The 26,910-nt window shown below is 47.3% G+C and overlaps 1 protein-coding gene across 2 annotated transcripts in view; it reads left to right on the top strand.

Moving 5' to 3' along the window:
- Positions 1-26,910, top strand: part of LOC144752168 (uncharacterized) — a 273,397-nt gene that overhangs the window by 110,516 nt on the left and 135,971 nt on the right. For both annotated transcript variants that reach the window (XM_078640097.1, XM_078640096.1), the window contains exons 5-6: positions 2,669-2,715; positions 3,078-3,188. In XM_078640097.1, the coding sequence (XP_078496223.1) occupies positions 2,669-2,715; positions 3,078-3,188 (158 nt within the window). The remainder of the gene's footprint in view (positions 1-2,668; positions 2,716-3,077; positions 3,189-26,910) is intronic.

The raw sequence follows: 26,910 nt of genomic DNA, 5'->3' as shown, positions 1-26,910 counted from the left end.
GCCGCGAGCGAGGACCCCAGCCGGTCGAACCCGGGAGGTGCTGCAGGGTCTCCGGGATAGGGACCCCCGCCCACAGCCACAGACGCGTCTTGTCGCCGTTCCTTTATTGTCAACCGGACCTCATGACCGCCATCCAAATCGGGCAAGGATGACCTCCACTTCGAAAGACCGGACTCTGCCTGAGTCCCGCGGCCGATGTTATTCAACTGAAACCCGGCTGGGTCAGCACTCGAGGCCCCGGCTCACACGCTGGGTTAGGCCGAAAAATGAACGGTGTAACTTCGTCAATCAAGCTGGTAAAAGTCCCGGGATTGCACCTTTAGGCTCAGCAACGATTCAGCCACACGGAGGTCAAGCGCGAAATAAGGATTAACAACAGGATTATTCAGCTAATGACGGAGGTCGATGGAGCCGGGATCTTATGCGGCCATCTTGGTTGCTAGCGTAGCTCCTCCCCCGTGTGAGGGGTATTTTAAAAACACTATGTGCTCCCCACCACAATAGGTAACAGATCCCCCAATCAGGTGGATTCTTGTTGTTTATTCATAGTGTCAGGGAGAACAAATCCACCCCTCTTTTCTCTCTCTCCCCCCCTTTGTTATTTACAGTATATGGAACACCTTCATCTCGATCTCATGCATTGAACCTGTTCTAGCTCAAGGTATATTGACTGTTTTGAATTGCAGTGCACAGTGGAGCCACAGTTCTACCATTGTGAACAATACCAGCTACCTTTCCCCAGTTAGCATAATCTTAAAATGTACATTGTACAAATCGAACTGCTTATCTTCATCCCTCTAATGCAGTGCTTTACAAACGTTATACAACCACGACCCAATTTTTAGAATGACCATCTTTCGTGACAAGGCTAGCTTTAAAGGGCTTGAGGCAGGCATTTTTTTAATATAACAAAGCTTTTTGTGGTAGCACACTGTCATTTACAAGCAGCAAATTTTCGAATGAAATGGCACTAAATACAGACATACAATTTTACTTCTATAACCATATTGTGTACAAATGATAGTGTTGATATTGGGTTTCAGTGAATATTTATCATTTGTGCATCACCAAGTAAAGTGTCTTGATTTGTTTTGATCCTATTAAAATCTTTGCTTCCATCAAACGTTAGAATTCCCAAAAATGTGCTTCATTTTTGCTTTCCTAACATCTGAACGTATACAGTTCATTTGCAGATATTTAAATTTTTTGTTTGTTAACCAAATGACGTTCTACAGTGTTTCCTTACACACTCACTGTACCCCAGTAAGATTGTTCCATAATTCACTTTACATTTCATTTCTTGCTTGGAAAGTGAGAGGAGCTTGTAAACGCCAACCCCTGTGTTTAAGGAAATAAACAGCATTTTGTCAGAAGACATGGTCTGGCATTTGACATCTGTCTTTGAAGTGCAGCAGGCTCTACAAGCAGTGGTTCTTAACCTTTTAATTTCTGTGGACCCCTACTTAATCATTACTGCAACTCGGGAACCCCCACTGAATCGTTATTAGAATACGGGGACTCCGACTGATGCGTTACTGGAAGCCGGGTAACCTGGTCTAAGCATTTTCAATAATTTGAACCGCAAAGCAATACCCAACAAATACAGAAAAGGGCATTCATCTAACAAATCTGAAAAAAGATGAAATATAATATTTAATTTACAAACAAATATTTTTTTTAAAACCTAAATTTTAATAGGAAAGTTTTCTAAATTCAAATGAGGCTACTCATCATTCCTATTATATTCTGTTTAATGCACTTGTACTGCTCCCAAGAGTCACACTGCAGATGCTAATTTAATTGTTAAGCTCCAATTACAAATTCCTTCACATTTACTAAACATTTTAAAATGTTCAGTTGTACGTTTTGCTTCTTTATTGATATGATATTTATTACTATGTTGTAATTTATTTAATTTTATTCAATTTTCTAAGCAGTCGCAAACCCCCTGAATAAGCTCTGTGAATCCCCAGCGGTCACCGGACCACACCGTTGAGAACCACTGCTCTAGGGCATCCTACCCCTCACAAGTAGCTGCAACCTAATACATCTTTCCTTAGGTCTGCTTTATATGTTTCTACACCTAATAGTACACATGTGATCTCTACTTTCAGATAGAGATTATGCGAGGCATTGGGTGAACTGGGCTGGGTGGCTTCCTAGCACTGTGCAGGTGTCCACGGCTCAGCCCAGCCTGCAATTCGACTGTGCTGCTATTAAAACCAGTGAGTGCCTGCAGTGTTGCTGCATGCATTGTACACCTATGCCCATTTGACCAGTCATTCCTCCATCCTTAATTACGTTTAACTACTGGAATTTCATCAGCAATAGAAAAAAATTTGTAATTCCAAAATTTAAAGCATCTGCAAAAATGTTTAAACTGTCTAGAATGTGCAAGGAACCCAGAAAAACCTATGCTGCATATTTTGATTCTCCCGACTTATAACCCAAACTTATGGCTGTTATTTGGTTCAATAATCGTGTGGTTTACTCCAACTCTTCTATGCTCCTTCCTAATAATTTCATGTTGCTTAAGTCGTTAAACAAATCCTTTAATAGCCTTATGAAAATCCAAATGTCTTTTTAAAAACAAAATCCTTTTCGGTATCCTTTGAGTCTCAAATGCATCATCTTGAATGTTGCTCAAGGTTTTTGCTTTTTCTTCCAGGGCTACAAACTTTAAAACTGGCAGAGGGTATGGTGGGTCCATTTCAGGTATGTATATCTTTTTGTGATTTTGGTGTATTTTAATTCAAAGAATTTCCAATATTTGCTTTTTGCAAGTGTACCTGTCCCTAGGGATCACCAGAAGAGGGTCTTATCATTAAGGTACAGATCAGCAAATAATAATCTTTTAGATTGTTTCTTTCTGTACCGTCTAAAATCTGAAGCAGTGGTAGCATGAAACATAAGGGTATATGTGCAAAGACTGTCCGCTGTAGAGAGAGCATTCTGTAAAATTGTGAAGTGCTATATTGTACTATGTGGTTCACAAGCCAGATGCTGAAAGAAGTACAATTCTTGTTAAAACATTTGCTAATAAGAAATCTTTACTGTTTACATGTTAACCTTTTCAGCCAAGTTGCAGCCAAAAGGCATAGACCTTGATGCGCCTGGAAACATAAATGGATTACCGGTGATCGAGGTGGATCTGGATTCATTTGAAGACAAGCCATGGAGGAAGCCTGGTAAGGTCTCTGGGATATTGGTTGAAATCCTATATCAAACAGTATCTGTGTCATGTAAATGTTACTAATCTTCAAACTAGCATAGACGTCATACGTTTGTGGCAGTTTTCTATATGAAAAGAGGATACATAGTACTCTGATTTTGAGACACTATCATTCTTTATCTTTTTTTTCTTCATTTTGAGGAGTGAACAGCTAAATGGTGGAGTTAAGACCCACAAATCTGGTGAATTTGTTGTTTAGCAGTTTATAGATCTCAGAGCAAAGTTCTGATATGGTTAGTGCACAATTTAGTTTTCAGGGTTTGGGAGTGTTCTTTGACAGTGATTGTCTACAATCAGGTTTGAAAATGAACCAACCTGTAACCAGAAGCTAGTGGATGCTATGAAAGATGGAAAGGAAACGTGGCATGAAGCTGTGCAGTTGCCCCCATGTGCACTCCCATACCATTCTGTAATACATTTTATGCCTCTGTACTGCAGAGTCAGTATTCTCTCTTTGGTTTAGGAGCTTGGCATGATGTAAATGAGTTCACACATTTTTCTGGCATGAAATCTACACCATACAGACAAAACGTCCCGGGTGACACTAACCTTTAGAGAGGACATGGAAGATCTCTAAGGTCTCCCAAAGGAGAGTGTGCTCAGAGGTAGACGAGGATTTGCAGAATGTGAATGACAGAGCAATAATGTATCTAATATTTTTGTATGGGCAGTCCTCTACTATAAGGTATGAGGCTACTTGACATGTCATTTAGTAGGATAATAGCAGAACTGGAAAAGATAACAGTGAGCTTAAAAGGAAAATTTATATAAGCAGTAAGCATTTGTACATAATTTGTTAACTGGTAAATCATTACTTAAGAAAAAGACAGTAAAGATGAGTTTCAAGTGTTTTCAGAAGGTAAAGGACATGGGATTCATTCTGAGTTTGTGAGGTTTAGAGTTCCAGGTGGAAGTAGTGGCACCATTAAAGCACCTTTTAAGTCAGATGTTTTGTTCAAATTCAAGTTTATTTATAAAGTGCATTGTTAATTTAAACCATTGCACTAACAATAAATTCAGGGAGATACAAAACAGTGTCATTGCATAACAGTTTCTCATTCATTTTCATTAAAAGAAGCCTCGAGGTAGAAATAAAATGCTACATCTGCTTGTTAAAGGGTAAGCTTAGCAGTGCAATTGTGCAAATTTATCAAAGTGGCAGTTCATTAAAATCACACGGCTCGGCTGCGGCAGTCTTGGCCAGACACAGTTTGATTTCCAGCTTCCGTCATTGGGGGCCTGGCATAGAGGCTAGTGAGCGGACGTTCAGTGCTGTGTCAAGGCTGTGCAAAATGCAGCAAGAAAGCTATAATCATCTGTCTGTCTGTGCAAAGAGGGCTAGGGTCATCAACCTTTTTGTTACTCGTTATTCCGTCGGATTTGATTTTGAGTGCGTTTTTTCCAAGCTTACGCTCGACTCTTATCCGATATTTCACCAGCCTACAGTTCAGCTCTGCGTCCATTGGTATGAAACAGGCTTAACCCCCTACTGTTAAACATTGGTTTTAGTATGAATTTGCGATCCTCCAGGGTAGAGTTGCATAGGCATGTTATGTAGAGCATATGTTCGGGCCCTGTCTGTATAGCCAGCACAACTCCCTTCCCTCTGTGCATTGGCACGGTAGGAGAGAGGGAATGCACCCCACTCAATACTTCAGAAACCTGCCTTTGATGTGAATGCTGAACCTGGAGTCAAGATACAGTTGGGGTTTCAGTGCGGTGTACCTGGCCATTGTCATCCAGGCATGGCGTCGCTTGGAGAAAGCTTCCTTGTTGATCAATAGTTAGACTCGCTTAATTAGTTCCTTCACTGTAGTTATAAATTAAGGGTCGCTGGTCTGAGTGTTCCACAGAGGCCCATGACTATGTGAGGTAGGGTCTAGCTGGCCAATGGACTCTCATGCAAATTTCCTGTCATTGATGGTAGTTTAGGGTCTGCGGGTTGACTTTTTTATTTTGTTTAAAACAGCATTTAATAAACCCCTCTTGCCTAGCCAGGGTTTGATTTGTTAACCCGTATTCCAGAATCATCTGAGAAGGTGACATAGGACGATGGAATAGGGACCTGAAGGTTTTGATAGTGATCTTGTCTAGGAGGAGGCCATCTCTTCCCCTTGGTGCCTTACTACTGTATGCTAAAGTTGGTGCCAATTCTGTCTGGATTACTTGAAGTGGTGTAAGCGATGGTTCGGCAATCTGCTCTGAGTCGGTAAAATGCCATCTGTAAGGAGTTCGCTTTTAAGAGGAAGCAGGCTTGTGTTGTGATATTGGAAAAGGTCTATAGCTAAGTTAGACAACAGCAAAAATAAGATAAAACTAGGTGACTGACCAAAACACAATAGAGACCACCCACATAGAAGGGACTGATCACCAGATTGATAGAAAATTTCTGTAAATGTTATTGAGCAAATATTTATTTTGTGGGTAGATTTTTTTTGTTTTTTTGTTAAAGTTCATATGCATTATTCTTGATTGTAGAGGAGTGATAGACTATTTACAGGACAACATCATAAAAACTCCTAAAGAACACCACAAACATAGACAAAGCATTAGACAAGAAAACGGTGGAGGCAATGCGGTAGATAGGAACTACTCGCGTTTCGGCTTCTGGGCCTTCATCAGGTAACCGTATATTGCAAGACAAACAACAAGGTAAGAGACAAGGTAATAACCAAATATGGAAATATCGACCATAGATGCTCCAGGAAATTATTAGATATGGAGGCGATAACACGATGTTAAAATGGAGAAAGTCCTGAAAAGATCGCAGGAGTGCCTTCTCAGAGGTATATAGTTTACTTGAAGATGAGAACTGAACAAATGAAGGGTCAAAGACGATATATGGTGATGGATAGCGATAATCTGAACGCGTGCTCTAAGGCTCAGCCAGATTATGCAGAAAACAATTGAGAAGGCACTCCTGCGATCTTTTCAGGACTTGCTCCATTTTAACATCGTGTTATCGCCTCAATATCTAATCATTTCCCGGAGCATCTATGGTCCATGGTTAGTTTTCCTTATTTGGTTATTACCTTGTCTCTTACCTTGTTGTTTGTCTTGCAATAGACGGTTACCTGATGAAGTCCCAGAAGCCGAAGCGCGCGTAGTTCGGATCTACCGCATTGCCTCCACCGTTTTCTTGTCTAATGCTTTGTCTATGTTTGTGGTGTTCTTTAGGAGTTTTTATGATGTTGTCCTGTAAATAGTCTATCACTCCTCTACAATCAAGAATAATGCATATGAACTTTAACAAAAAAAACAAAAAATCTACCCACAAAATAAATATTTGATCAATAAAATTTACAGAAATTTTCTATCAATCTGGTGATCGGTCCCTTCAATGTGGGTGGTCTCTATTGTGTTTTGGTCAGTCACCTAGTTTTATCTTATTTTTGCTGTTGTCTAACTTAGCTATAGACCTTTTCCAAAGCTATTGTACTTCCCTATGTATAGCCATTTCATTAATATATAGGGGTCCCCTACTTTCAAAACAATTGTGTTGTGATATTTACATTCAGTGGCTGATTTGTGCTGTTTCCAGGTTTCCAACTGACACTCAGCCTCGTGAGTCAGCTCCCTGTCCCCCAAGCCTCGAGGACCTAGGTTTGGTTCCAGGGGACTCCTGGGACGCCATTCCTTTCTGCCTCTTTTTATCCTTAATTTGGTTGTTTAATTTTGCCAGTGGGATTGCTATTGGGCTAATAATAAATATTCTTGCTTAGGGTTAGGTTGGGGTTGCTGGTGGCCCTCCCGCTCTTGCCATTTTTTCATGCTTCCCACCGTTCCTGATTCCTGCCCTCTCGCCTTCCTACTAACCACTCCCACCTCTCACGACTACAAATGGAAGGCGCTGTGCGGCCCCAATGAGCAGCCTCAGACCTCCTGGTCAGTTCACTGCTCTCTGGCCCTGCCGCTCAGCCTCGCGAGTCAGCTCCTCGCCCCAAGCCCTGAGGATGTAGATTTGGTCCCAGGGGACTGCAGACGCTCCCGGTCCACCACTCCATTCTGCCTCCTTTTTATAATTAATGTTATTGTTTAATTTTGCTTGTGGGATTGCTATTTGTCTAATGCTAAATATTCCTGCTCAGGGTTGGGGATGCTTGTCACCGTCCCGCTCTCACCTTTTTTCCCGCCGTTCCCCACCCACCCACCTCCTTGCTAGCCCCTCCCGCCTCCAACTACAAATGGAGGCGGCTGCATGCAGCGGGAGCACAGAAGGCCATCTGCGCCCATCCACAACTGGACTGCGCCCTGCACCAGGATCCCTGGCCCACCCGCTGATACCGCCAAGGAACTCCTTGGTCTGGAACCCCAGGCACCAAAGCGACGACTGCTTCACCTCCTCACCATGATCAGCCAAAGGACCCTTCACCTGCCGACAGTGTCTCTTCTCCTGCAACACAACCTACAAAGGACTCAGCACCACTCCCACCCAGAAGATCACAAACAACCTGGAACCGCTCCAATGCATCCTGCACAACACCCGCTCCCTCTGCAAGCACGCCAGGGAAATCTAGGACACCATCACCTCCCTCTCAACTGATGGAGCCTTCATCACCGAAACGTGGCTCAACCCCTCCTCCAACCCAGACATCACCATTACCAGGTCTGACTGCTACAAGATGATACATCGAGACCGCATCAACAAACAGAGAGGAGGCAACGCCATCATCTTCAAGGGATCCATCAGATACACCCTCACCAATGATGACCCAGCACTTCTTATGGAACACATTAACTACCAACTGCAGACAGACGTGAAGATCATGATAAGAGGCCCCCTTCGCCTACAGACCTCCCGGGACCGATCTACTTTCTGCGACGCCATCTCCAACCTCATCACCCCCTGGACCATCGACTCCCACCAGTATATTCTACTCGATGACCTTAACTTACAAATCGACGACCTCAACGACGTCCACTCCACCACCCTCCTTGAGAACCTGAGATACATTGGCCTCACTCAACTGGTCACTGAATCCACGCACAAGGCTGGACACACAATCAATCCCATTTTCACCTACAGCCACAAAATCAAATTCAGCCACATCGCAGAACTCACCTGGACTGACCACGCCATCGTACACATAACCATCTCCGACTCCCAGCACAGCATTAACAAGCGTCACACCTCTTCCCACTGCAGTTGGAGCAAGCTCACCGGAACTCCGTGAACCCAGGCCCTTACCACCACCCAACCCCAAAGTCTCACCAGACCTTGACTAGGCCGTCCAACACTTCTCCACCTGGATCTCCGACTGCGCCGACAGTCGCCCCGCTCAAACCAACTAACTGCAACGAAGCCACAAAACATGCCAGCTGGTACACCCCAGATCTCAGGACCACCAGCACAACTGCTATCAAATGGAGAAGCATTGGTGCATCAAAAAGAAGCCCGCAAATAGAGCCTCTCACAAAACAGTCCTCAGCAACTATCACCATAAGATCTAACAAGCAATGAAAGCAGCCATCCCGCCCAAATCCACACCGCAGCCAAACACACCAGGAACTCTTCAAAATAGGCATGGTATTCTTCAACCCAGCAGCCGCAGAGAACACAATCCACCCCTCCCAAGGAATCTGCAGCACCCTCTCAGACTACTTCCACAGCAAGATACCCACGATCTACACCAACTTAGAACCCAAAACCCACCACCTTCAACATCAACGACCTGAACCAACCAGTGAATACCAACCAAACGATCACCACCTAGTCTCCTCTCACCACCAAAACCACCACAGCCATCATGTCTTCAATCCACTCCTGGGCGCCCAACAACCCCTGCCACTGCCACATCTTCAACCTCAGAACGAACCCAATCAGCTCAGAACTCACCAACATCCTCAACACCCCCATCACCACAGTAACCTTCTCGAACAAATCGAAACATGCAGAAGTCAGACACTCCCCTTAAGAAACCCTCTGCCGACCCCAGCAATCTCAAAAACTACCAACCAATCTCCCTGCTCCCCTACCTGGCCAAAGTACTGGAGAACGCCATCAACCAACATCTCACTGAATTTCTGGATCAAAACCACCTACTGGACGCCTCACAATCAGGATTCTGAGTCAACCACAGCACTAAGGCCACACTGATTGTTCCCACAGGTGACATCAGAACTATCATCAACCGCATAGAATCTGTGGCCCTTATCCTCCTAGACCTCTCTGCGGCGTTCAACCACTACACCCTCATCAACAGACTCCACAACATCGACATACAGCAAGACACCCTCAAGTGGATCGCCTCCTTCCTCACAAGATGCACACAAAGTATTTGACTGCCTCCCTTTGCCTCCGCACCCTAGAACATCATTTGCAGCGTACCCCAAAGATAATCACTCAGCCCCACCTTATTCAACACCTATAGGACCCCCCCTTGCAGTGGTTGTCAGATCCCATTGCCTCAACATAATCTCCTACGCTGAGGACACTTAAATTATCCTCTCTCTCTCTATCACCAAGGACCCCTCCAACGCCAAAAGAAACGTATCCAACGCCGTGACCAATGTAGCCAACTGGATGAGAGCCAACTGCCTCTGACTGAACTCCGACAAGACAGAAGTACTGATCTTGGGAACTGCACCTCCACATAGGATAATAGCTGGTGGCCAGCTGATCTTGAACTCCATCACCAACAAACAATGCATCCAACCTAGGGATCATCCTCGACAACCAACTAACCATTAAACGACAAGTCAACGCCGCCTCCTGCTTCCATACTCTTTGCATGTTCCCCAGAATCTTCAAATGGATCCATATTTACACCAGAAAGACCATCACCCAGGCCCTCGTCACCAGCCGCCTCCACTACAGTAATGCCCTCTACGCCGGCATCTCCACCTAGATCTTCAGAAGACTCCAGACCATACAGAACACGGGAGCCAGACTCACCCTGGACCTTCCCAAATGATCACACATCACTCCCATCTCAGAAACCTCCACTGGCTTCCCATCTAGAAGCGATGCCAGTACAAGAACCTCACACACTCCTAAAAAGTCCTCCACAACCAAGGACTATCCTACATCAACTGAAATTCTATCAACCCTCCAGGCACCTGCATTCCTTCTCACTCGCCAACATCCCCCACATCCATCGCAGCCACAGCGGGGGTCGCTCTTTTTCATACATCGCCACCAAGATCTCAAACGACCTGCCCCGCCATCTCCGAGCATCTCCCTCCTCAGCGGACTTCAGGAAGAGATTCGAGACCTGGCTCTTCGACGTAGACACAACACCCTTGTTGCCCAGTTATCCCTAGAGGTGATAGAGTTGCGCTGTACAAATGATACTTGATTGAGTCTGGTATAAGGTTGGCTGGAGTAATACTGTTGAAGACTGGATCCATGTTCTTTGCCCTAACCTCTACGTTTTCTGTAAAGAACACAGTAGGGATGCCCTTGGGCACCTAGCGCACCTTCTCAGCAACCCTTTACGATCTGTTTTTTAAGAATCTCTGTGTCCAGCTTCAAGGGACTATTCATTCCATGTTTGTTAGCGGTTTCTAAGATTGACGTTAATCTTACTTGATTCTCTGAGTGGACTCCTTTGGTACAGATTTGAGTGGGATGCCAGAAAAGGGTGATCCAGGACCAGAAAACAAGCATCCTGGGACCAGTTTCGGGGTATCACCCCTCATCAGCCAGCCTAGCTTGAATCCAGTGGCATAGTGAGCCCAGGACCCACCTGTGGGCATAACCTTCCCACTACATGATTCGTTGGTGCATTCAAATCCTATTTCTGACCTATTTTGATACCACATGTTATCTAACAAGCTAGCATGAATATTATTGGACACATTAGCATGTACAAACACTTCTTCTCGCAGGTGTGTGACATTATGATTGGAGTTTAAGTGCGCATTACTATAGAAATGCAGCAGTAGCATAGAAAGACATAAAAAGAAAAATTTAACAAAAATACATAACTTTCTTCGCATAGAATTGAAAATTTGTCCCAAAGCAGAGATGGAGGAGAGTGTCTTCACATTTGCCATCATCTCCCCCCCGCATCCCCTGTTTTCCCTTTTACATCAATGGGGGTGTTTGGGGTAAAGCTGGGTACATCTACAAAGGCATTTTTGGCACTCGTATCTAGGACGTTAAGAACTACAAGTGGACACCTTTCAGATACATGAACAGAAATTGTTAGTATAGTTAGTTAGATTCCAAGTGGGAGATTCGCATTTTTTTAAGAGTCAACAGTGCTTTTTGTTAGTACTAGAAATTTGGGACCCCGATAAATAGTTTTCTAAATCCAATTTTATCCGCCCTTTCAATGGGAGGTCACCATACCCGATTATCGATTGGTTGCATTCACAACATCACCGTATGCATTCATCATTCGTACTAATGCTTTTTCATGCCTTTACTTTTAGTGATGTTCATTATGTTTCTCATGGGCCCACATTGGATATGCCATTTAACTGCTGTGTGAAGGGAACTAATTCTATATGATTTAGTTCACTTTCATTATTTCCTACTTGTCCCTGTGTTAAAAGCATCTCAGTTATGTACGGGAAACAACACACAATAGGGAAGAGTAGCCATGACAGTACAAGTTATCATTAATAACTTTCCCTGCAATGTCCTTTTCAACCATTACTTAGTGGCCAGGATGGCCACTGACCCAGGTCAGGGCGACACAGGGGTGGGTGGATCAATCAACACATATTTATCCTTCCTCACCATTACTAATCCAATGGGTCCTCTAGAAGATATCTCATCATCGGTTAGACAAGCGCAACAGGTTTTGTACAATTTGGAACAAACTTCTCTATTCTAGTGGTATCAAAGTCTCACTCAGAAACACCCTCAAGATAGTTAGCTATATCCTTGCCTATATTGTTCAATAATTCTTCCTCTGTGTTTTGGGGTATTAATTATTTTAGCCCCCAATCCTGTGGTGTGCAGTTACGTTGATGTATTTTGGCCAGAGACCTACAGGTAATGTACAGTCAATACCTAGGTGTTCAAGGACTTCGCCCATTATTGTGTTTATAGGTGGTGCTGGTATTGGTGCACTGCTGGGACAGCTCCTTTAGAGAGGGCGACAACCTGATCATTATAAAGATGGATAATTCTTTTGGGGATTTGCTGCGATTGGTTAATTGTTTACTGTTGAGACATTTATCTAGTTCAGTCAATCTTTTCAGTTACTTTGTCTGAATCAAAACAGTGGTACCTTTACCAGATTCAAAGAAAGATATCACAGAGATCTTTTCAAAAGTTCCTCTTCAGTCCTTAACCCATTCCGTGCTCGTGTCGGCTGTTGGCCGACGCGAGCACTACCTTCAAGGTGCTGCGCTCGACCAACGGCCGTTGCAGTCCTGCCCACTGCATAGAACGCTGGTAAATTCTGCCGCGGTAAACGGGTTAAGGGGCTCTGATACCTGTGCAGATATGTCCAGTTCGAGGCATGTGGGCTGCTGAATTCATATCTATAGCATAGATCGCCGCCTAGTGTTGGGTCCGGATGATTGCACCTTGTTGTCCTGGAAGAGTCTTCGAAGTATCACGAGATAGGTGGCTCCTCCCCTGGACTACAGTGCGCATGGGCATCGACTCCATCCTTAGATTGTTTTTTTCCGCCAGTGGGTTCGGATGTGGTTTCGTTAACTCCGGTTCGGAATCGACAAAAACTTATGTTTTTAAGGCCAAAAGGCCTTCTTTTACCCGTCGGTATTGTTCGCGTTCGGTGCCTCACTTGAATCCAACTTTTCCAGTCGGATATCCCGTGAGTCGTGATACTTCGAGGATCGAGGCCCAGTCGACGCAGCAAGACTTCGACGGCATGGAACGAAGTCCATTCAAACACTGTCCCGTGTGTGGATCCAAATACCCACACATCGACGTCCACCCGGTCTGCAACAAATGCCTGTCGCCGGACCACGACGAGGCCAACTGCATGGCCTGTTCCAGGTTTAGGTCGAAGAAAACCATCAAGCCTAGACGCGCGGCGCGCCTAGAGGCCCGGCGATCGCCTCCGGTGGACATCTTCGTCAATGAAGACGCGGACGAGCAACAGGTCCATCTTCAAGTTTCGTCTCCTTCGGTGGTCGTCGAGTCCGACTACGAAGCGGACGCAGAGGGCCAGGACGTGGAGGAAATCGTCGAGGAGGTAGGAGACGACGAGGAGGCCTACGGGGCCATGGAAGATAGCTCGGAGGAAGAGCTATACCCCGTTCGTACTTTTACTAAGGCTCGGGTCGAAGGATCGCCACATGGCCTTACCCTAGACCCTACACCAATATCTACGGCCCCGCCTTCCGGCCCGGCCACGGACACTTCGGCGGAGCCGCCATTACCTAAATCGAAACCGAAACTGTCGGTATCGACACCAACTAAGATGGCCGACGCACCATCGAAACTGAAGTCGACAGCTCCCCCATCGACGCCGTCGTCTTCGGTGGCCTCGAAGCCAAAGAAAAGTGTCGCACCCTCAAAGGCGGCGAAGGTGGTCGAGGACCCCGGCTCACGAAGGACCGTCGATTCAGTGCCGAGCACAACAGCCGACCCGAAGCCCAAGAGAACGGGTGAGGCCGTTCACACTAAGGCCATCGAGCCTAAATCCACCAGGCCTGTCGACACAACGGCTGTAAAGGGCGCGAAGCCGAAGTCTAGCACTGCGGCGCCAAAGGTCAAGGCTGCCGTGGCGAAGTCGTCGGCGTCCACGTCCACTGCTGTGGTCAGGGATCGCAGTGCACCTCAATCAGATGCGCAGAAGGTGTCGGCGCCCGAGTCTGGAGGTGGACCGAAGACATCGGTCGGATCTACGAAGCCGTCCGCTTCCTTCACCAAACAGGTCTCGGACTCACTAAAACCTATTAAGGACAGAGCTTCCGCGTCGGAACCGAAGATCCCTTCCGCCGCAAAAAACACTGTCCCAACGCCACCGGCTTCGAAACAGATCCTGTTCACGCTACCACCTAAGGTGGCACCAAAGGCCTTTGCACCACGACCGGTGCCCAAGGACCCGGAGAGGTCGAAGTCGACTCCCCCTGCTGGGGGTTTCACGCGTCCGCAACACTCTTTGTCTGAGCAGTCGGAGCAGTACATCGACGCCGATACCGGGAAGCTGCCGCTTCTGAAAAGGAAAATTACGGCGTCACAGCCTTTGGAGGCCTTCAGGATTCCCCTGAAACGCAAAAGGCCTGAAGAGGATACTCCTGTGCTGGTTGAACACAGCATTCAGCACCCTGCAAGGGGGGCAACGCCATCGCCCACCTATCCAGATGGAGAAGATGGGGAGGAGCAGGATGAGGAGTATAATTTCCCAGCCCACACTGAGCCTGATGAGCAGCAGGACTCGTGGGTGGACACAGGTGATCAGGGGGATCAGCAGGCAACCCTTGACCCTCAGGTGTTCAACATCAAGACGTCTTCCACCGAGGATTCCACAGCATTTCATGCTTTGATAGAACGGGCAGCTAAGAACCATGATGTGGATATGCATGCTGACCCTGTGGAAGCTTTCCTTTTTGACACTTTCTCAACTGCAGAAAAAACTGTGAAAACTCTTCCCATGCTGAAGGGGGTCCTAAGGCATGCTGCGGACATTTTTAAGGAACCCACAAGAGCCAGGGTTGTTAACCCTCGGATCGAGAAGAAATACAGACCGGCACCTGGCGATCCAACATACATACGGGGCCAATTGCCGCTGGACTCTTTGGTGGTCTCTAATGCTCGCAAACGAGCTAACTCTCAAACCACGGGTGAAGCTCCTCCCCCGGACAAAGAGTCAAAAGTGCTGGAGGCGTCAGGGAAGAGGGTAGCAGCACAGGCGGCCAACATCTGGCGCATTTCAAACACACAGGCGCTGTTGGCCAGATACGACAGGGCACATTATGAATTTGAATTTTGAATTTAAAAGCATTTGTAAAGCGCTCATATACTAAACAGTTTCTTGGCGCTGGGAGCAACAGTGGTAAAAAACAAGCAGACAGAGAAAAGTGGCTAACCAGTAAACGCTTGCTGGAACAGAAGGGTCTTTAAGGCCCTGCGGTATTCCATATAAGACGGTAGGAGTCTTATTGAAGGGGGAAGGGCATTCCAAAAGGTGGGGGCCAGAACTGAGAATTTCTGACCACCAGCTCTTTTCTTTTTAAAGCGTGGTACTGCCAGCAAGCCCAGAGAAGAGGAACGGAGAGCTCTCGGCGGGCAGTAATTTGTAACGGCAGAGTTGATAAATGCCGGGGCAGTGCCCGCTCGGGCCTGAAATGTAAGGCATCCCAATTTAAACAGTGCCCGCTGCTTAATAGGGAGCCAGTGGAGGGCTTTTAAAAGGGGGGTGGAGTGATGTGACTTAGCCAGGCCATAAACCAGGCGAGCTGCCTGGTTCTGGACCAGCTGAAGACGATGGAGGGCATATACGGGAGCACCATTGAGAACGATGTTCCCGTAGTCAATCTTTGACAGCACCATGGCCATTACGATCAATTTGAGGGCGGGAACAGAAAAAAACGGGAGATTTTCCTGATAGTCCGTAAGGGAAAAAAACAGGAAGAAACAACTGAGCTAATATGTGAGTGGAGAGTGAGTTGATGATTAAGAGTAATGCCCAGCGTTTTAACTGAAAGGGAGGGAATAGGGGGGGTGCCTAAAGATGAAGGCCAAAAAAGGGGTGACCATGGATTTGCGACCCCGCCCGTCAAAACCAGCTCCGTTTTGTCCGGATTTAATTTGAGATGGTTCGTATTCATCCAGTCACGGATAAATAACATCACGGACTGGAAGCTGGTTTGACCTGGCGAGGCCGGAGACAAATCAAAAATAAGTTGGAGGTCGTCGGCATAATTGTATACCGCGACCTCCATGTGAGGGAAGATGTATAAATTAAAAAGTAAAGGGGAAAGGGAAGAACCCTGGGGAACCCCACACGTAATTTCACGAGAAGGAGCAGCAAATTCTGCCAGATGGACAGCCTGGGAGCGGTCAGACAGGAAGGACTCCAACCAGGCCAAAGGAGGGCCCTCGATGCCCGCCAACCTGACCCGGCGTAAAAGGATGGAATGGTCCACCGTGTCAAAGGCGGCGGACAGGTCTAATAAGACGAGGGCCTGGGGCACGTTGGAGTCCGATCCCTCCCTGAGTCGGTCCAGAACTGAAATGACCACCTTCTCTGTGGAATGGCGGGGGCGGAAGCCCGCTTGGCAGGGGGCAAGATAATTGCTATCCTCGATGAAGGAGCTTAGGACCTGCGTAAGATGGGACTCAGCGATCTTCCCCAAGAAAGGGAGGAGAGAAATTGGCCGATAATTAGCCGGGACACCGGGGTCTGCCCCGGGTTTTTTTAATATAGGGATGATCGTAGCGGCCTTAAAAGAAAGAGGAACAGTACCCTGTTCAAATGATTTGTTTAACAGGGTAAGAGCAGGGGAAGGACAGTCTAGAAAGATCTGGCTTAATATATGTGCTGGGCAGATGTCAGCGGGGGAGCCAGATTTCACCCGTCTGAGAAGAGAGGGAAGTGAGTCCAAAGTCAGAGGGGGAATATAGGCTAGAGACTGGCTATTGATGGGAGTAGGGCCCTCGCAAAAAGAGGGTGAAGGGGAGGGAATATTTGCCTTAATGATAGCCACTTTCTCTACAAAGAACTCATTGAGAGAGTTGCATAGGATCTGTGAGGGGGGGATTTTTGACTGAGTCCTGTCGGAGGCCGCCAGCTCATGGACCATCGCAAAAATCTCTCGAGGCTGATTCTCAGCCGCCAGGATGCGTCCAGTGCAGTAGTCTTTTTTTGCGGCTACAATATCTCGCTTGTATTCAGACAGGACTGTAACATAGAGCTGCCTGGCTAGTGGACAGTAGGCACGACGCCAGGCGCGTTCGGCTTGTCGCACTGTAAGTTTCTTGGCTTTTAAAGCTGGGCCAAACCACTTATTAGCGTTGTGAGCTCGGTTAATAGTTACCCGTTTAAGGGGGGCTATATGGTCACAAGTTGTAACAAGCCAATCATCTAATGTGGTAGCATGAGAATGTAGAGTCAGGCCCTCAAAGGCCGGGAGGGAAGAACGGAGTGAGCTGCACAAGGTGGAGATGTCAACTCGACTCCAGTTCCGGGTCCAAATGTTTTTAGGATGGCGTGAGGGGACTGGGGTGTTAAGGGCCAGCGAAAAGGACAAGAGGTGGTGGTCCGACCAAGCGCATGGTAATACCAAAGGCGCCGAAATGGGGATGTTAAGGGACCATATCTGGTCAAGTATGTGCCCCTGCCTGTGTGTAGGAGTGTGGACATGTTGTAGAAAATTCAGGCTGAGGAGTAAAGCAGTAAATTCCTTAGATATTGCATCCTCAGCAGGATCACCAGGCCAAAAATTTAAATCTCCCAGAACCATCACTGAGGCATTATTAATGTACAGAGTGTCTAGGAATTCCTGCAGTGAAATGATAAAACCAGGTGAAGATTGGGGGGGGGCGATAAACCAATACACAGGTGAGAGGAGTTTTAAAAGAAGTGGACCACACTACTAGACAATCTGACATTGGCAAGGAAGAAGAAGCCAGTGTCTGAAAGTGTAGCCCCTCGCGCGATATTAGAGCAACTCCACCCCCCGTTTTTCCGTTTGAGCGGTCGACACGGAGGGCAGAGTACGAAGGGGGAAGGGCCGCCAGGACGTCAGGGAGAGAGTCCTGGCGGTACCAAGTTTCCGTTAGGAAGAGCAAGTCGGGGCTCTCCGTATCCAGCAGATGGAAAATATCAGTTTGATGCCGCACTGCGGATCTGGTATTCAGCATGACAGCAGAAATGGCAGGGATAGGGGTAGCGACACATGGGCTGGGGGATGGCGGTATGATAGACAAGGGAGCAGGTCTGAGCCCAGGCGAGCAAGGACCAGGGCGGATAATACCGTGTGCTGTAATACATGCAAGTGTGGCGGAGTCAAGTAAATAGCCAGCGTCTAAAGAGTGTAATACTTGCGAGGAATAAGTACGCACATGGGCATGATGGTATGGCCCTGGTCCCGGCCTGGCGCGGACGGGCGCAGACGGGCAGGACTTTGGCGCGACTTCGGCGCGAAGTCGGCGCTCCCGCTGCGCTCCCGCTGCGCTCGTCCGCTGCGCTTCCGCCATTGCCTCATTAAGTACAAGAAAAAGAAAACCACTAGCCCGCTGACCTGCCAATCGGCCAGCAGGGCGGAAGTGAGGATGAGGGGGCGGAGGAGGGGTTTCGTGCTCGTGTGGCCACCGCCGCTGCAAACGGCACAAGCCGTGGCGGATCGGTGCCTGGAGCCAAAGAACAGAGAAATAAAGGAAAACGTTGCGCCGAGGAGCGGCGATCTGAGGCAGGTAGGAGGATTGTTCTCAACTCAACAATTCAACCAGCAATACAAATAACAAAATAAAATTAAAACACAGCGCAATATTTCAGGTTATAAAAGTTTAAAATTAGAAGCCAGGAAAGCGCGTAGCCTCCGCAGCCGCTCTCACCAACTGTAAGCGCCGAGTGCCGGCTGCGCAGTGCTTTTGAATACCTATTCCAACCACTAGCCCGCTGACCTGCCAATCGGCCAGCAGGGCGGAAGTGAGGATGAGGGGGCGGAGGAGGGGTTTCGTGCTCGTGTGGCCACCGCCGCTGCAAACGGCACAAGCCGTGGCGGATCGGTGCCTGGAGCCAAAGAACAGAGAAATAAAGGAAAACGTTGCGCCGAGGAGCGGCGATCTGAGGCAGGTAGGAGGATTGTTCTCAACTCAACAATTCAACCAGCAATACAAATAACAAAATAAAATTAAAACACAGCGCAATATTTCAGGTTATAAAAGTTTAAAATTAGAAGCCAGGAAAGCGCGTAGCCTCCGCAGCCGCTCTCACCAACTGACACCCTAGAGACCCTGTTGCAACACCTGCCAGACCAATACAAGGAGGGGGCTGAGATGCTTATACAAGAGGGCAAACTCATTTCCAATGCTGCTATCAAGTGCGCCCTTGACGTTGCTGATACAGCGGCTAGAGCGATCATTACTAGCGTGATGTTGAGGAGACAGGCTTGGCTCCGATTTTCCGGGTTCAAGCCCGAGATACAGACAACCATCCTCAACCAACCAGTCAACCCAGACAGGCTGTTTGGTCCTGAGGTCGACACCACACTGGAGAAAATTAAAAAAGATACTGAGACTGCCAAGTCCATGGGGGCTCTCCAGTCACAGCAGTTTCGTGGGAACACTTTTCGTCGCTCAGGCAATCGGGGTGTTACCAGAGGCCAAATGTCACAGCAGACGGAGTTCAACAAGAGTGGGGCGCAGTCATCCTACCCCAAACAGAGTAGAGGAGGATACCTGGGCAACAGCTCCAAGGGCAGAGGCAGAGGCAACAACAGTTCCCGTTCCTCTGCCACCAACAAGCAGTGACTCCCTGTCACTGCCCCCCGACCACCCAACACCTGTCGGGGGGAGACTCCAGCGGTTCCTGTCAGTGTGGCAGTCCATCACCACAGACAGGTGGGTCAAGCAGCTTATCCAGTTCAGCTATTGTTTAGAGCTGACAGACACTCCACCCAACATGCCCCCAAAACACCGTCCTATGTCACAAGAGCATTTGCACTTATTGCAGCAGGAGGTTCTGGCCATGCAGCAAAAGGGCGCAATAGAGCTCGTGCCAGTGGAGGAAGAAGGCACAGGGGTATATTCCCTGTACTTCTTAATCCCAAAAAAGGACGGCACACTCCGACCGATTCTAGACCTACGGCCCCTCAACCGGTACATCCTCTCAGAACATTTCCACATGTTGACACTGCAACAGGTTCTTCCATTGCTGAACAAGGGAGACTTTCTCGCAACCTTAGACCTCAAGGATGCATACTTTCACATCCCACTCCACCCCTCCCACAGGAAATACCTCAGGTTCACCATTCAGAACAAGCACTACCAGTTCAAAGTCCTTCCTTTCGGGGTGACCACAGCCCCCAGAGTGTTTACCAAATGTCTGGCGACGGTGGCGGCGCACCTCAGGAGACAGAACGTCCATGTCTACCCTTACCTGGACGACTGGCTTGTTCAAGCAAAGTCAGCCCAGCAGTGCGCGGCCGACATGTCCCACACCATTCACCTTCTTCACAGTCTGGGGTTTTCGCTCAACTATCCAAAGTCGCACCTTCAGCCAGCACATGTGCGGCAGTATTTGGGCGCGACGATAGACACTTTGGCGGCTACGGCTCAGCCAAACCCAGCGAGGATAAGCAACATGCAGTCACTAATCCTAAAGTTCAGACCACAACACTCACTGCCTGCGAGAGTGTTAATGCAGTTGTTAGGCATGATGGCCTCCTGCATATTCATAGTCCCGCATGCAAGGCTACATATGCGTCCACTGCAAGAGTGCTTAGCACGTCAGTGGAATCAGGCTCACGGACAGTTGAAAGACCTAGTGTTGGTGACCGGTCGGGCATACAGCTCTCTGCATTGGTGGAATCCACACAACCTTTGCAAGGGCCGACCGTTTCAAGAGCCTGTGCCACAGATGATCCTGACGACGGACGCATCTCTCCGAGGGTGGGGAGCTCATGTGCTCCACTACACTGTGCAGGGACTGTGGACGACGCAGCAACAGAAGATGCACATCCACTACTTAGAACTGATGGCAATCTTCATGGCATTAAAGTCCTTCAAAGTGCACCTGTGCAACAAGGTCGTGTTGATCCGGACGGACAACATGACCGCCATTTACTACATCCAAAAGCAGGGAGGTACACACTCTCCACAATTGTCTCATCTGGCTCAGAGCATGTGGAAGTGGGCCATTCAGAGGAACATCTTCCTCATGGCGGAACACCTCCCGGGCAAGGACAATCAGATGGCGGATCTGCTCAGCAGGTACAGCCATCAAATGCACGAGTGGGAGTTACATCCATCAGTACTCGGCCCGTACTTCCAGCAGTGGGGTCATCCAGAGATAGACCTGTTTGCCACAAAGGAAAACGCAAAATGCCAAAACTTTGCCGCCAGGTTCCCTCACCCACAGTCGCAAGGCAATGCGATATGGATGAACTGGTCAGGCAGATTTGCGTACGCTTTTCCCCCAGCACCTCTAATACCGCTGGTGGCAAGGAAGCTCAAGCAACACTCGATGACGCTCATCCTGGTTGCTCCAACGTGGGCACGCCAACCATGGTACACCACGTTTCTGGAACTTTCCGTGGTGCCGCATCAAAGGCTGCGCCTCACACCCAGGCTTTTGACGCAGAACCATGGAGACATTCAGCATCCAGACCCGCAACAGCTCAACCTGGCGATCTGGCTCCTGAGGTCTTAGAGTTTGGCTACCTTAATCTGCCCCCTGAATGCATGGACATCATCCGGGAGGCACGTAAGCCCACTACCCGAGCTTGCTATGCAGCGAAATGGAAGCGGTTTGTCATTTACTGTACTGGTCACAATATCAACCCGCTAGATGCATCCATTCCTGATATCATCTGTTATTTGTTACATCTCTACAAATGCAATCTAGCATATGCTTCCATTCGGATACACTTATCCGCCATAGCGGCTTATCTCCAAAACAGGCAGCATCTCTCAATCTTCAGAGTGCCTGCCATTAAAGCCTTCCTGGAAGGCCTGAAGCGCGTCATCCCTCCCAGGACCCCGCCAGCTCCGGTGTGGAACCTCAACGTGGTCCTCACCAGGCTGATGGGCCCACCTTTTGAGCCTCTACATTCCTGTGAGATTCAATTCTTAGCATGGAAAGTAGCTTTTCTCATTGCCATTACTTCTCTACGGAGAGTCAGTGAGCTGCAGGCGCTCACTGTACAAGAGCCATTTATTCAGATTCATTCCAACAGAGTTGTGCTGCGCACTAACCCTAAGTTTCTCCCAAAGGTAGTGTCGCAGTTTCATATCAATCAAACCATAGAACTGCCCGCATTCTTTCCAAACCCTGAAACAGTTGCCGAACGAATGCTCCACACTCTTGATGTCAAAAGAGCGTTAATGTACTATATTGACAGGACGAAAGATTTCAGAAAGACACAACAGCTCTTTGTTGCCTTCTCAGCCCAGCACAAAGGCAACCCCATTTCCAAAGCAGGAATTGCCAGATGGATAGTTAAGTGCATTCAGATTTGCTATCACAAGGCAAAGCGCACTTTAACGATTCCCCCCAGGGCCCACTCCACTCGCAAGTTGGGGGCCTCCATGGCGTTCCTCGGCAATATTCCTTTGGAAGACATATGTAGAGCAGCCACATGGTCTACACCACATACGTTCACTAAGCATTACTGTGTAGACGTACATTCCAAGCAGCAGGCAGCTGTAGGGCAGGCTGTTCTTAGAACACTTTTTCAAGCTTCTGCAACTGGCACGGGCAGCCGCCGTTAATGGAGGGACTGCTATGTATTCTATGCTATAGATATGAATTCAGCCGCCCACATGCCTCGAACTGAATATGCTACTTACCAGTATGCATCTGTTCTTGGCATGTAGGGCTGCTGACATTCATATCGCCCGCCCTCCTCCCCGGCGCCCGTAGCGGTTGCAGACTTCTTCTTCTTACACATACTCTTAGCCATGGTCATCGTTTACACTATTGCACTCCATCTTTGCCACAATGGCTAAAAACAATCTAAGGATGGAGTCGATGCCCATGCGCACTGTAGTCCAGGGGAGGAGCCACCTATCTCGTGATACTTCGAAGACTCTTCCAGGACAACAAGGTGCAATCATCCGGACCCAACACTAGGCGGCGATCTATGCTATAGATATGAATGTCAGCAGCCCTACATGCCAAGAACAGATGCATACTGGTAAGTAGCATATTCATTATGTTGGTGTATACCGCTGTGAACAGTGGTTTTCTCTTCGTATGAGATGCATATATCTGGTCCTAATGGTTAGTGCATGTAATTTCTGTCTGTGTGGTGAGCAGTGTTTGTCTGGTCCCTTCCTTCAATAAGACACATCCAAAAAGTATTTTGGGTAGCGTCGTCAGCAGTGTTTTATTTTGGCACATTAAATTTGGCACCTTACTATTATCATTTCTATTTTAACTAATATCATGGTCACGGTCAAGGTTTTCTCAGGAACCCTTACATCTGAATAGAGAAATTACTCTGGGTATTGCATCAATATTTTTACTGCATTTTCCAGCTCCTGGAGCCTAATTTTCTGTAAAATGTTCTCTTTCTCTACAACCCTTCTGGCGATTTTTTTGTACTGTGGTGTTCTTTGGTAGTGCAACATTCTGCTTGACATTAATCCTTACTGGGTGTATTTACATTTTGCCTACTTTGTTTTAGTGTTTGATCCATACGCTGTCATCTATAATAGTTAGTATATGTGGTGGTAGTCTGTAATCCTGATCTGACAATACCCATATAATCAAACAATTATTTTGCAGCCATCTGAGCGGTGGCTGCTATTACAGCCCCTTCCGTTGCTCCCTTCTTTGCTAATTTTTGCTGCGTTAACTTGGTTGCTGCTCTCTCCGTTACCTCTTGCTTATTCCTCTCTTTTCTTCTTTCGCTTTACAAAATTCTAATATGCGTACCTTTATCTCTGTCCAAGGTTTGGCTTCTAATGCCACTATGTTGACAAGATTATCCAGCACATCAGAGGGTTAACCCTTTTTTACTGAATTAGAAAACAACACAGCAATTCCTACTGTTACTTCCCAACCTTGACGTTCTTCTTGAATCCATTTCTCTGTCATCCTACTGAGAAATTGGGTGGGGTCCTCATGTGGCTGCATTGATGGAGCCATGAGAGATCCAGTGTTTGGCCTATCTGGATACATTGTCCTTGGCTGATCCAGACTATTGTCCGAACTCAGGTAAAGGGGGAGCCATCACACTAGGGTTCAGTAAGGGTGACATTTCTCACTCCAGCCTTACAGAAAAGTGTCTGTCTTATCTCCTTCAAGGGAACTAAGTAGACTCTTCATGGCCCCTATTGCCAGGGTAACACCTGCAGTTTGTTTTTCAAAGGCCATAATCCATTTTCCTGCCCCTTTATGTGCAGTGATAACCGCTTTCTGAGGTTTTTCGTATCCGTAGCCGTATCTGGGTATGGAACATAAGGAAGTACTCCATTTCCCTTATGTATCAGGTGCACAGGGATAAAGTGATGTTAGGGATAATGCTGTCTGGCATACTTTTGCCATATGCGCAGACTCAGTTGCATATAGGGATAATCCCAGTCTGGATCTCCTCATCATAGAGGACGCAATCCTCAGCATTTGCCGTATCGTGTGGATCGAAGGACTCTTCTCTTGGCCATGGGCCGATCTGCGGGTCTAAACCTTTAGTCCACCCCTGCTAAATTGCCTGTATAGGGTACTACATTATACCACCTATTTTCTCCTTGGCCAACATCTCATTGGGTGTGTGATCATTGCCACGTGGAACTGATTGTACACTCAACTGTGGTATTGGTCTGTCACATAGCATCACTTCCCCTGTATCCTCACCAGATCCTTTTCTGGGATATGTCTCTCCACGCGTTCCTTGAAATTGTAACTTCTCGAGCTCTGTTGCTTGAGGTTTCCTAATATGAGAGAAAGGGACCTGCTCTCCTTCTCTAGTTGTCTTCATAAACCTATTAGTCCGCCTGGGCGACAACATTGACCTATTCTTATGATCAAAATTGATGAGGAGCCTTTCTCGGGTGCTAGTGTTGTAAGTGGGGCATCTACCCGCCTGAGATTGAAGCATTTCACCCATGTCCTCTGCGGACTTATATACTGATTCTATTCTGTCTGCTATCCTCTCAAAATGTCCCTAAAATCGTTCTTATACATTATCATGCTGTTCGTGTTCTCTCTCTCGCTCTCTCTTCTTTTTCTATATTCACTTCGTGACATTCATTTCTGAGTGTTCTCAGGTGGAATTATAACGCTTTCTTTCTCCTTTTGCCAAGGTGGCGAACCATCCTCAGTCTTTTTTAAATCCTCATCTTTTTCCTTCGGGCTATACCAACAGATCTATCTACATAATCATTCCACCTTGCATCATCTGTATCACTTTATTGTGGGGTATATGCCGCTTTTCAACTACCCTTCCTGTTATGTCTCTTTTTTTTGTAACAAATGTGAAGTTGCTGATGAGATATGTGACTGGTACAAAAGGGGGGTGGTGATGGACGGAGCATCTGAATCAATCAAACACTCACACCCAGTCAAAAGATCTGGGTTTAATCCATCACCGTTCTTTAGCCCACTCTGCCACCCCAGTTCAGACATGGCTATATGCAAATCAGTCTGACCCTGTGCCCCATGGGAACAGTCCAGCCCGAACTGCCAAGCCATGTCTTCCCTGGACCGGAAACAAGCTTCCGAGGACCGGTTTCTGGCATTCCAGCCGTCTTCAGCCCGGCTTGCTTGAATCCAGTGGCAAAGTGAGCAAGGGACTCACGTCTGAGCATACCCTGCCACACTTATGGCGGCCAAAAGCGGTACAAAAGGGGGTGGTGATGGACGGAGATATGTGACTGATCATCATCATCTCCTGGACCCTGCACTTCGTCTCCAAACTCTTGGGGAGAGACCTGATCTAAACGTGAAGTGAACTGTGCTTCTAATTGTCCTGAGAACTGAGAATCACCCGCATTTGTTAGTTGTTTGGGAGTACTTGTGTATTTTGGTCTTGATACCTGTAGGGCAACAATAGGTAGTATCTTTGGAGGGGTCACAACCTCTGGATTCTCAAATGCCACTGCCTGTAACTGCACTAATCGATAAATACTGGGTACCTTCGGAGAGTTACCTGTGGGGTCATATGGGAGTGGGGAAGCAGACAAGGTACAAGTTGTATCAGTATTTAAGGAGTTTTTAGGCTTTTCGCAAAGGACTCGCCACCCTGCTAAAGTGGCTTCTCGCTTCTGTAACTTAACTCCTGTATATTTACTTTTAAGATAACTGATAGTGTGTTCTAAAATGTTATTGTCAAATGTCCCTTCCTCTGGCCAGGAATATGTATATTTTGGGTAGTCATAAACCACTCTTTACAATATTTCTGTACCTTTTTCGCATCAAAAGGTATTTGTCATATGTTCTAGGGGAGTCTCCATAGTCACCTTATTTCTAGCAACTTTTTATAATAGCCTGTGTATTTGTAAAGTGCACTTTCACCCAAGGGTATCTTGGCTAAGCCTGAGCGGACTGACGGGGTTCCAATACGCGGAACTCCGCAAAGTGACAAAAACCTCTGCCGCGCTACACGGAGTTTCGCAAGCGGCGGAGTGCTTTAGGGTCATGCCGTTCGCTGTGATTTTCAGCACCGGGTTATTGTCCTGCGCTGCAAAATCATCACGAACAGCACCATGCGCAGCTCAAGACGGCGCTGCTTTCTTTTTACTGCGCGGGTAGATTTTCTACCCGAGCGTAAGCTTTCACAATGTGAACAGAAGGTTTCTGAACGCGAGCTATCGACAGCATAAGAGACCACTCGCATTGAGAAATCCGACTGCCGTGTTGAGAAATATCGCATTGAGATTGATTTTCCTCGCTTGTTCACTAGATGTTGGCAAGCGTGAGCGAGGAAATATCTCTCATGGAGGTGTATTTTTCATGCTTGCCAACTTGACGCTGAGGAGCGCGAGCGTGAAAAAAAACTGCGAGCTCTGAGGCATGCGGAAAAACTCCATTAACTCCGATAGCAGAGTAGAGTTCACCCTCCAGGCTTATTCTTGATGCTGAACTACAGATATTTATTGTTACCCAACTCAGTGGTACTCATTTAATCGACCTCCGACT

This window comes from Lissotriton helveticus, chromosome 4_2 (genome assembly GCF_964261635.1).
Source record: "Lissotriton helveticus chromosome 4_2, aLisHel1.1, whole genome shotgun sequence".
Lineage (NCBI taxonomy): Eukaryota > Metazoa > Chordata > Amphibia > Caudata > Salamandridae > Lissotriton > Lissotriton helveticus.
Note: the sequence above shows the minus strand (reverse complement) of the source record. Positions and strands in the feature narration are given on the sequence as shown.